General features: G+C 41.6%; 1 protein-coding gene across 2 annotated transcripts in view; it reads left to right on the top strand.

Annotated features, from left to right (window-relative positions):
- Positions 1-12,106, top strand: part of xpo4 (exportin 4) — a 164,442-nt gene that overhangs the window by 68,505 nt on the left and 83,831 nt on the right. For both annotated transcript variants that reach the window (XM_085999169.1, XM_085999168.1), the window contains exons 4-6: positions 1,776-1,914; positions 8,375-8,491; positions 11,514-11,667. In XM_085999169.1, coding sequence (XP_085855295.1) covers positions 1,776-1,914; positions 8,375-8,491; positions 11,514-11,667 — 410 coding nt within the window. The remainder of the gene's footprint in view (positions 1-1,775; positions 1,915-8,374; positions 8,492-11,513; positions 11,668-12,106) is intronic.

Genomic DNA, 12,106 nt, shown 5'->3' with positions numbered 1-12,106 from the left:
TTGTTGAAAGTGGTTTGACTTCAGAAATTCCGTTGAAGTTAAGTGGTAACTTCTAGTTTACAAATTTTATGTGAATCTCTGATTATATAAGAATGTAGGCTGGTAATCGCTATTCAAGTAAGTTAAAAGGAGAGAAAATCAGATCAAGTTATTAATTAGTTGTCATCCTAAGTTATCTCTTCATGATGTTAACAGAAGATATAGTAAGTGGTGATCAGATGGAATCAGATTCTGCTTTTGGGAGGAAAATTTCTGTTGTTCCAGCATTTCTGAAATCCATTAGGCCTACAATTTAATATTGAACCAAAATGATGTCCTTAAAATTAATTCAGTTTTCATAAGTGGGTGAAGAATGTGTTCAGTAGTCCATAACAGTATGTTCAACAAACAACAGTAAAAATGGTATGAGCCTATAGTATTAAACTGGGAAACAAAAAGTGTCTCCTAACGAGGTGAAATTTGGTGTGAATTGTCCTAAAATCCATCTTTAATTGCTGATGGAAACTCTCGAGTATGTTTGTCACACATTGTACTCTAACGGAGATTACATTATATTAGGAACTATTCAAGTGTGCTACCTGAACTTGATTTTCGCAACTTATTATTTGTAGTAATGGATTTCAGGTTTGTTTGGAGTATATTTCTAGAATTGTGATAGATGCTCCAACTGATGACTTTATTATAAGCCAAGTGCAAAGTAAGCAGTTTGTCAGGGGAGCATTTATTTGAGTTTGTTTAGTGGGTTTTCCGTTAAGAATTAAGCCAACAAATCAGAGCGGATTTTTTTTCTGGGTGCCTGCCTATGTAATGCTCAACTATACCGCATATTTTGCATTGGAGCAGTGTAGTCTTTCAGACCACTCCAACTCAAGACCTGCAACTACCAATGTTGATCTGGGATCACAGCAGCAGTTGGAACTCCACCTGAGAAACATAGTCCCAGTGCCCAAATATATTCACAGTGCAGTGTAACTGAGTTAGGATAGGAGTACATTGACTCACTCTCCACCTTCCCCCTTTCAGTCAATCATATTTATTTTTCTTCAATTATTTCCAACAGCATCAATTTCACACAGCTGCATTCAAGGGAAAGAAATATTGCATTCAATTTTAACCTATTTGCCAAATTTCTTGGACATTTTCCAATGGATTTTTTCCTACACCTCCCTGTAATATTGAATTATATGGCCAAATCAGTTTTTAAATTCCCAGAACTCCACAGTTCCCTCATGAGACTGGAGAACTATACAATTCTGGTCACCATGACAAGGGAGATAAGCAGGGTCTAGAGGCGAAACTCCGGAGAGTAAAAGGCTGATCCTTCGTGTCAGAGAAATTATGAGGCTTGACATAGGAGGGGGAGCTTTATAAAGGTTTACAAGATAATTGAAAGAATAGAAAAGTGAACCGAAAGAGTATTTTCAGATATACTAGGACAGCAGGACAAGAGGATCACCAGTTCAAAGTTGTGAGGGGCAAATTTAGTACAGATGTCAGGAAGTATTTCTTGACGCTGACAATAATCACCAGCTGGCGTGGTTGCCTGGAAGAGTCATTGAGGCCAGAACACTGGACTCTTAAGAAAGAACTAGGTGCTGTAATGGGTTGGTATTCTGGAAGGTTGAGAGCAAATGGGCTAAAGGAACATTCATGTGAATTTCTTGTAACATATAATTCTTTGTAATACATTGTTGATCATGGTTAATAAGGTTAATGGTATGTCTGCTGTAATTTTCTCTCAAAAGTAGTTAACTGTGTTTGTTGTTTCTTTATAGCCTTCAGAAATATGTTCGAGAGCAGATATTATTAGCGGTAGCAGTAATTGTAAAGCGAGGCTCATTAGACAAAACCATTGTCTGCAACAGCATCTTCCATGAAGTCAGCCACTTAATAAGCAGTGGTAACCCAGCAGTGGTAAGTACTCACTGCTGCCTTTTGGTTTTTACATTTTTGCAGTTATTGCTACCTTTGCTAGTGGTGCTTTATTTCTGTGCACTCCTGTCAAACCTCAGATGGTTTTATTTTTGCTTTTTGTTTGTCTCTCTTCACCACCTCCCTCGCCGTAGCTCCTGCAGGGGCAGGGGGAAGAAAATCAAATATTTTCTACATTTGTCTTTAATCCCTTCAATTGCCAAAAATTAAATATGGAAACAATATCTCAATGCATTCAGGATGAAGAGCTGGTGTAATTTCTCCCCCATCTCCACCTCATTGTATCCAACTCTTCCATGAGACCCACCTCTTGCAACCCTTCCAGCCCCAGCTCCTGACCTTTTAAACTGCCTCTCCTAGCTGACATTGTCAGCTGTTCACCTTGACCCCCCATCTTGTTCCAGCTCCCGGCCAGCCAACATCTCTTCCTCAGTCCCATGCTTGTTGACATCAATCTGGATGGGTGCAGCTGCAATAACACTCGAGAAGCTGAACACCATCCAGGGCGGAACAGTTTGCTCAATCAGTACCCCTGCCGATGGACTCAATGTTCACCACTTCCATCATCGGCACACTGGCTGCAGTATATACAACTAGCAAGTCGCCAAGGTTACTTTGACAGCATCTCCCTCCACTATAAACTCTAGCACCAAGAAGGACAAGAGCAGCAATGTCATGGGAATACCATCCACTCCAATTCCCCATCAAATCTCTCACCATCCTGAAATGATCATGTTTTGCCAATCCTTCATTGCTGATTGATCAATATTTTGGAATTCCCCACCTAACACCATAGTGGAAGCACCAGCACCACTAGGACAACAGCGGTTTGATGAAAAAAATCTTCTCTAGCCGTATGTCTCCCTCTGCTCCTCTAATACTGGCCTACTTCCCATTCTCTGCTCCCTCCACTCTACCATCAACAGTGGCTCCTTCAGCCGCTATGCCCCCATTCTCTGGAACTTCCCTGCTCGGTGTCCAACCCCCTGTAAAGTGCTTTGAGACACCTCTGTATATGAGAAGCACTCCAAAAATGTAACCTGTTGCTTCCCCTTCTTTGGCACTGTTTTTCTTGTCCCTGCCCCCCCACCTTCAAAACTGCTGTTATTATCTTCCTTGTTAAAAAGCTTATTTTCCACTCTTCTGTCCTCTTCACCTACTACTCCATCTTGAAACCCCCTCCCCATTCTCTCCCAAATTCTTGAATATACAATTGCTACACATATATACACCACTGTTTCCTGTTTGGATTCCTTCAATCTGATTTCTATCCTGTCCATAAGCTCGAAGATCACTCTGGTAAAAGTTGACCGTAGTATCCTGTAAGACTGCAACTTTGGTGTTTTATTACTGCTTGACCTCTCCACAGTCTTCGAGCGGCTCAACCAACGTCTCTCTTCCATGGCCCACTTTGGTGGCATTATCTTCACATGTTTCCATTTCTATCTTCCCCAATGTAACCAGTGCACCACCTGCAATGGCTTTCCCTCCCGTGTCCACACGGTTACCTCCAGTGTGTCCCAAGGTTCCATCTTTTGTCCCTCTCCTATTTCTCATTTTATATCATGCTACTTTGTTCAAATATTTGAATTTAGTACCAATTTTCTGCTGCTAATTGTTGCCAGGGCACTTAGTCAAATTTTGTACTGTAGTTTTTACAAACATCTTGTTCGGTAAACTGATACCATTTGCCATTGTGGCAAAGAATGGGGCATGCTTGATAAACTTTCCTTTAATTTTTCCCATGGTGAATATATGTGCAGTTAGCAGAACCATTTTTTTAACCTTTTTAAAGGGCAGTGGTATTGGGATATTGAAAATTTTGTATCATTTTTGGGGAGGAAAAATTAGTATTTAAAAATAACTTGCTGAGAGAAGATATTCTGATTTGTGCCTTTCAAAAAATGCTTGGTAGAATTACTATTTCAGGTCTCCTGCTTGTGAAAGATAGATGACATGGAGAACAGGCCTTTCTCTGGATATCTGCCATTATACTGAGTAAAATTGGCCTGCATCATCACAGATGCTGATTCTTCAATACCAGCATCTTAAAAAGTTCAGCACTGGCTGTTTTATTAGCCACAATCTTGGGTCTTAACACTTTGGTGCAGGATGGTACATATTAGTTGATAGAAAAAGCAGGTGATTTATGTTCAGTATTTTATCCAGCCTAATGTGAATCTGACTTTTTTCCCTAGCTGAGGTCAGATCTGCTTCACAGAGGTGGGGGGTTTAACTCTGATCCAAGATCAGAGTAAATATTTCTGCCCTCTTTCCACTTAGGAATTTGCTGTGAAACAGCTGCACCAAATGAAAGTTTACAACTACTGCAAAGGAGACTTTTGAGCATATATGAATGATAACTGAAAAACACCAAACCCAGTCTGCACTCTTCCCATAAGAGCAGTAACTTTAATATTAGAATGTGTGAAGGAATTATTTGATGCTGGAACAAATGTCTCCTTAAAACAAATATTCTATTACAGTACATCATCCATAATTGACATTAACTATAATTGCCATTAACTTTATTTTCAAATTGACTGAGTGACTGGCCATTCATTACAAGGTATTGTCATCTTAACACCAGGAGTAAGGATTTGCTCTGAACACCATATGTGGCAAAAATGTAAATGTGTTTATAAACAATGAGGTTATAATTTTGTTACCGTGCACATGGGAAATCCACCCCTTCCCCGGGTTCTCACTATGTCCTATGTCTTATTGGAGGATGTTAGCTGATTTTAGACTTGCTTATCACAAAATTAGCTCTCATGACGGCTTTTACTGATGTTGAAAAAATTAGCTTATTAGGAGTTCTGCCTTTCAAATTGAAAGTGATAGGATTATGAACTAGTTATTAATGTGGTAAAGATATGAATCAACCATAATTTTCACAGAACCAATTGTTTTATGAAGTGCTTTGCATCCACATGATTTGATGAGGCATTGTAATGGGTCCTTTTGTGCTTTGCTAAAATTTGGCTAATCTTCCGTACTGCAAAAATATGCTCGTGTTTCTTAATATTCTGTAATTGGGGCGTGAATACACTTAAACTCAATGAATTGATTCAGCTACCAAGGTCAAGGTATTACTCATGAGCGGCATTTCTGAACTGAAATGTTGCAGCTGACCAACCGCATTACTTCAGCTGTTGTGTGCAGCTGTATAAATAGAAACGCACTGGTAGCATACTTTCAGTGTACAGTGATTAACTAGGTAGGAAGACACACAGCATTTTCCCTCTAGACATTGGCTTCACAGGCATAACTTTGAACATTAACACTTCTGTGGACCCCACCTTGGCACCATATGGTCTGGGCTTCTAGCCAGTCACTTTGAAGTTGTAACAATGCTGACAATGATCTTGGGATAAATCTACAGGGGGAGAGGAAGCATTGCGATTGATTCAAAATTGGCATTCCAAGACTGCACCACTTTTCTCCCTCGAGTTGTTGCATGATTTTGCAAATTGCATGGGCAACACCAAAACTAACAAAGCCATGACACTTTCAGTCCTCTTGTATTCAGCTGCATCTACATTTTTATAATTTACTGAGAAGGAACAATGAGATATTGTTTTAGGTTTCTGCCAGTGTATATTGATTAAAGAAAAATTGAACCCCAAGAATTGAAGTACAGGTGAATTTATTATTTGTAGGATTGGTTAGCATAGATTCAGGCACGATGGCACAAATGTTTTTTTTAACACATGATCCAAAGCTCCCTTTGCTTCAGCTGTTATTTTTTGCCAACTTTATGTATGCCTCTCCCTTTTCCAGCCCTATGTGCCAACAAGTGTCTTCAGCTCTTCTGCCTCTGGTCACCTCTGCATCCCATCCTCCCTCTGTTCTATTTCAGTAGTAGAACCTTCAGCTGTCTTGGCCTGACACTTTAGAACTCTTCCCCTAAATCAAGCTGCCTTGCTGCCTTTCCACTCTTTGAAAAATCTTCTCAAAAACCCATCTTTCGACATTGCCCTTGGTCACCTCCCTAATCTCTTTTAGTTTTACTTTTATTAAACATCTTTGCTACATTAAAGATGCTAATGCAAATCTTTAATTTCTTGCTGAGTTGCAGTTTCCCTGTTCTTGTCTGTGACCAAGGTACCACCTTTGACACAGTGGACCACACGATCCTCATCCAACGTGTCTCCTTCGTTCCACTCTTACCTATTCAAATGTAGCCAGTGGCTGCCCAGCATTGGTTTCTCTTCCCACCCCTGCACCTCTGTAGTCCCCCAAGGATCAATCCTTGGCGCCCCCCCTCCCTCATCTACATGCTGCCTCTTGAAGACACCATTGAAAACATGAGGTATGCTGTCTCCATCACCTCCCTTGACCCCTCTAGTACTTTGGTGCTGTCCCCAAATTCAAAACTCCCAGCCTCGTATTTAAATCCTTTCTTGGCCTGGTCCCTATTTCTGTAACCTACTCCAGCCTTTCAACCCTTCGCAAACTCTGCATTCCTCTCACTCTGGCCCCTTGTGTACCCATCCCACCCCCCCCCAACCTTCGTGTCACCATTGATGGTTGTGCCTTCAGCTGTCGAGGCCTTATTGGTTCTGCAATTCCTTCCCTAAATCTCTCCTCCACCTCCTCCTTTTAAGAACTTCCTTAAACCTACCTCTTTGACCAAGCTTTTAGTCACCCCTCCTAATATCTCTTTAGCATTTATCCATTTTTTTGTCGTCTTATGCTTCTGTGGAGTGCCTTGGGATGTTTTTCTACATTAAAGGTGCTTTATAAATGGAAGTTGTTGGTTTCTGTCTGATAACTTGCTCAAACAGCAATTATTCATGTGCTATTCGACCAATGGGGCTGTCATATTGGAGCCTATCTTCCGATGTCCTTGCATGCACACTTCTAGCAGGGATTTCTGGATAGCCATCAAGACTAAGAAATCTGTCTAATTTTCTCTTAATGCAGGGACTATGACATCAGTTATAGAGTTCCAACTGCCATCCTAGTTGAGATCGATGAGCTCAACTTGTGGATCAAACCTGGAACTGCTCTAGTCTGTATGGCTGTTATCGACTGGATAAACTTACTAAGCTATTTGGGGATGTGTTGCCTCTTCCTTGTACCCTTGATGCCCAAAATTATTAATAATTCAGCATTTATATTAGCAGAACTTATCAAATTGCCTTACATGCTGTATATGCCTAGTTCAATTTCAACTTGGCTCAGATGATTGCCCTCTCACCTCAGCGTGATATGGTTTTGGGTTGGATCCCCACGCCAGGACTTGAGTTCATAAGCTAGGCTGACACTCGTTGTACTATCTCAGTAGGTGCTGTCTTTCTGATGAGACGTTAAACCAAGGCCGCATCGGCTGGTTCCAGTTGTTAACCTGGATGTTCAAGATTCTGTGGTGGTATTCAAAGAGCCCGGTGTTCTCCCAGTGTTCTGGTCAACATTTCTCCCTCCAACTAGCAATATGAACACAAATTAACTGGTTACTTGTGGGATCTTGCTATGCACAAAATAACTGCCATGTTTGTATACATAACTATAGTCACTACTTGATGTGCACGTTTTACTTTGTTATAGATGACACCCAGATAACTTCTATCATTCCAAACCAGTGCTAATCACTTCCATTTTCTCTGATCTAACGTTAAATATTTCCTCCGCTATCTTTAATGCTAACCATACTTGGTCTAATACAATCCATTCCTACATTTTTCCTAGACACAGTTGTATATTCTGGGAATCTAACCACATTTGTAAAAAAAAAGGTATCAACTAAGTGTTTATATGTAGATTTCGTTTCTGAATGAATAGTTTAAATAAGGAGTTTTTACTTAGGATTTTGGCCCTTGACCTTGGGCTAAGCAGTGGCTTGCTTGAAGGCTACTCTTGCACCATAAAGCAACTCATGTTGATTTTTAAAACCAAATACTGTACATGGTGTACATATCTATAATAAGTGTTGCATATGGCATGCACTTCCCGTAAATGTAACACTTCTTGTCATGCTTTTCCCACCGTGCTATTTACATCACATCTGCCAGTTCTGCTTAAAAGCTTGGCTCTCATTGAGCTGTTCTAGCTCTTTCTTGAAGGTAGGTGGCACTATGGCACTGTTCTCGACAGCACCCCCTGCCTGAAGGCTAGGGGAAATTAAGACTATTACCTGTTGCTGCCTCTGGCATTTCCTTCTAGCTGTTGCAGGCTCTTGCCACTTCTCTCCCTGTCCCTTACCTCTCACCACCCCCCCCCCCCCCCCCACCACCCCTTTCTGCGCACTATTGTTTCCATCCCCCCCTCACCTTGCTGTCACTCACTCCAATGGCTGCCTCTTCCCCTTTTGTTCAGGCTCTTGGGACTTCCAGGATGTTGATGGTAGCACTGTTGCAATATTTTTTGTCTGCATAGTTATTTTAAAGTAGTAGCTACTGCAATTCAAATTTTAATATTACTTGAATTTATCTTGCAGCAGACATTGGCCTGTTCAATCCTAACCGCACTATTAAGTGAGTTCTCAAGTTCCACTAAAACCAGCAATATTGGCCTCAGTATGGAGTTCCATGGGAGCTGCAAAAGAATGTTTCAGGTAAAGTTTGTTTACTAATATGCATCTTTATAAAATTAAATATATTATCTTTTAGGGAATCATGAAATTAAATATCTCTGGACAATTCCTTTTCTGTCTGACCATCTTTGAGTTGGACCATTATCTATGACTTGAGATCTGAAACTTTTTGCAATGACCTTATCCTTGAATATATGTCTTAAACATGCATTCCTTTATTTAATATTTTTAAAGCATTGTATTTTAATGCTTATTGTCATCTACGACGACAACAACTTGTATTTATATAGTACCTTTAACGTAGTAAAATGTCTCAAGGCGCTGCACAGGAGTATTATAAGACAAAAACTTTGACACCGAGCCACATAAGGAGAAATTAGGACAGGTGACCAAAAGCTTGGTCAAACATTAGGTTTTAAGGAGTGTCTTAAAGGAGGAAAGGGAGATAGAGAGGTTTAGGCAGGGAATTCCAGAGCTTAGGGCCTAGGCAACAGAAGGCACGGCCACCAAAGGTTGAGCGATAATAATCAGGGATGCTCGAGAGCAGAATTAGAGGAGCGCAGATATCTCGGGGGGTTGTGGGGCTGAAGGAGATTAGAGATAGGGAGGGGCGAGGTCATGGAGGGATTTGAAAACAAGGATGAGAATTTTGAAATCGAGGCGCTGCTTAACCGGGAGCCAGTGTAGGTCAGTGAGCACAGGGGTGATGGGCGAACGGGACTTGGTGCGAGTTAGGACACGGGCAGCCGAGTTTTGGATGACAAGTTTACGTAGGGTAGAATGTGGGAGGCCAGCCCAGGAGTGTGTTAGAATAGTCCAAGTCTAGAGGTAACAAAGATGAGGATGAGGATTTCAGCAGCAGATGAGCTGAGGTAAGGGCGGAGACGGGCGAAGTTACGGAGGTGGAAATAGGCGGTCTTTGTTATGCTGCGGATATGTGGTTGGAAGCTCATTTCAGGGTCAAATATGACACCAAGATTGCGAACAGTGTGGTTCAGCCTCAGACAGATGTTAGGGAGAGGGATGGAGTCAGTGGCTAGGGAATGGAGTTTGTGGCAGGGACTGAAAACAATGGCCTCGGTCTTCCCAATATTTAATTGGAGAAAATTTTTGCTCATCCAGAACTGTATGTTGGACAAGCAGTCTGATAATTTAGAGACCGTGGAGGGTTTGAGAGAAGTGGTATTGAGGTAGAGCTGGGTGTCGTCAGCGTACATGTGGGAGCTGATGCTATGTTTTCGGATGATGTCGCCAAGGGGCAACATGTAGATGAGAAATAGGAAGGGGCCAAGGATAGATCCTTGGGGGACACCAGAGGTAACGATGTGGGAGCGGGAAGAGAAGCTGTTGCAGGTGATTCTCTGGCTATGATTAGATAGATAAGAATGGAACCAGGCGAGTGCAGTCCCACCCAGCTGGACGATGGTGGCGAGGCGTTAGAGGAGGATGGAGTGGTCAACCGTGTCGAAGGCTGCAGACAGGTCGAGAAGGACGAGGAGTGATAGTTTACCAATGTCATTTGTGACTTTGAGAGCCGTTTCGGTACTGTGGCAAGGGTGGAAACCTGATTGGAGGGATTCAAACATGGAATTGCGGGAAAGATGGGCACGGATTTGGGAGGCAACAACACGTTCAAGGACTTTGGAGAGGAACGGGAGGTTGAAGATGGGGCGGTAGTTTGCAAGGACGGAGGAATCAAGGGTTGGTTTCTTGAGGGAGAGGGGGACACTCACCAGGTCAGGGTGCAAGTGCATCCTGGACTTCGGCAGGGTGAACTTGTTCCTTGGACATTTGGTTGTCTCTTCACTTTTCATGTTATCTTAACTGATACTGGCTTGTCTGGGAGCTGCTGCAACACAGGCTAGTGACAGAAATGAGCTAGGCCTAGTGGGAAACTAAATAAAGTCAGGTGAAGCTGGAGTGGCCTTGGTTATCTTAACCTCTAATAGTTTGGAAATATGAACATGTAAAGACCCACAAATAGGAGGATGCTGTTCAGCTTATCTTGCTGCTGTTATTAGCACTAGATGTTATTGGAGTTATCTACTGCAATCACATTTTCTTGTCCTTTGTACCTTTTTTTTTACAGATTGATCACGCACTGCTATATAGTTTTGTGCGTTTTTTTTTGGCTTTTCATGATACAGTATTCCTGAGATAATATCTTACCAACTCTCCATCTCCTTCCCAATCATGTGGCATGTTTTTGGAGCTTTTATTTGCAGTCCCATGTCTTATTGTAGTTATGATTTTTTGGGTACAGTTCTATAAGTGCCAATCACCCTCTGGCCCCTCAGTAAGTAACCATTGTTTATTTATGAGCCTTGCATTTGAGTGTCAGAAGGCTATTTAACCACAGCCTGCATCACAGGAGAACCTAATCCCATCTTCGATGTCCATATGCACTTCCAGCAGGATTGTTAGTTGGCGATCAGGAATGGGAACCCTACCTAGTTTTTCCCCTCCTGAGCTCGGGACACCAAGGTCAATTACAGTGCCTCTGCTTTATGTCCTGGCTGAGATCAGCTAATTCAACACAAACCAGGGAATGAACATGGCAGTTTCCTGATTTGTATAGCTCAGACATTCACTTGGTGGATTAGGTTAGCTCCCTCTCCCATGGCAGCTAAACCATTGGGAGAGGGAGCTTTCACCAGAAACTCTACAGTGCTGTCTCTCTAATGCTGCATATTGTCTAATTGAGATGGGAATGAAGGAGCAAAGAGGAGAATGCATGCAGAAAACAGACCGCAATACACCATTGTACTTTACATGCAACCACAAACGTTTCAAACTTTAAAAACACTGCTTTCCAGTGATGCACACTGTATACTGTTAAGACATTTCATTTTTTCCACATTTTCTGAAATAATCATACATAGTAATATGCAGACTAATAGACAGGATCACCAAAGTAGAAAGCTCTTTTGAAGCCTAGCTTTAAAAAAAAACCAACAATAAAGTAGGAATCAAAATACTTATTAGTGTTGAATTTAACTAGATCATGTGTGTGTTTATTTTTGTTCCTGTTCCGAAAATACAGGAAGATGACCTTCGCCAAATATTTGTTTTGACGGTTGAGGTGCTTCAGGAATTCAGCCGACGGGAAAACCTCAGTGCTCAGATGTCTTCTGTGTTCCAGCGTTACCTTGCACTAGCTAATCAAGTCTTGAGCTGGAACTTTCTTCCTCCGAATTATATCCTTTCTTAAACTACATTGTTATATTTTGTGTGGGGAACGATGGGGGTTTGGTGTGTGTTCGTTTGTTTGTTACTGGAGGGACGATGAAGGTTGGTTGTGTTTTAGAAAATATTTTTTAAAACACATTTTGGTTGAAGTGAAGTGCCACTTTCCACTCCTCCATTAACTTAGAGATAAATACACCACCTCTAAGCAATAGAAACCACAAGGTCCCGAGTAAAATTTCTTGTCTGTGCTATTAGTTGATCTCAGCCGAATTGGCAGATGGGGCACTGCAGTTGACCTCTGCGCCCTTGGCTAGAGAAGGGTAAATGATCTGGAGTCCCAACTCCAGATTAATGATCAGTATCTTTTTGATGGAATTTTCTTGTGTGGATAATTGGGTGAGAAGAGGATTGGATTTCACTGTCATGGCCCACTCCCAAAATCAAATA

Source organism: Somniosus microcephalus, chromosome 10 (assembly GCF_052327205.1).
Source record: "Somniosus microcephalus isolate GS21.2 chromosome 10, FLI_Smic_1.0, whole genome shotgun sequence".
NCBI lineage: Eukaryota > Metazoa > Chordata > Chondrichthyes > Squaliformes > Somniosidae > Somniosus > Somniosus microcephalus.
This window is presented reverse-complemented; position numbering and strand designations above follow the sequence as displayed.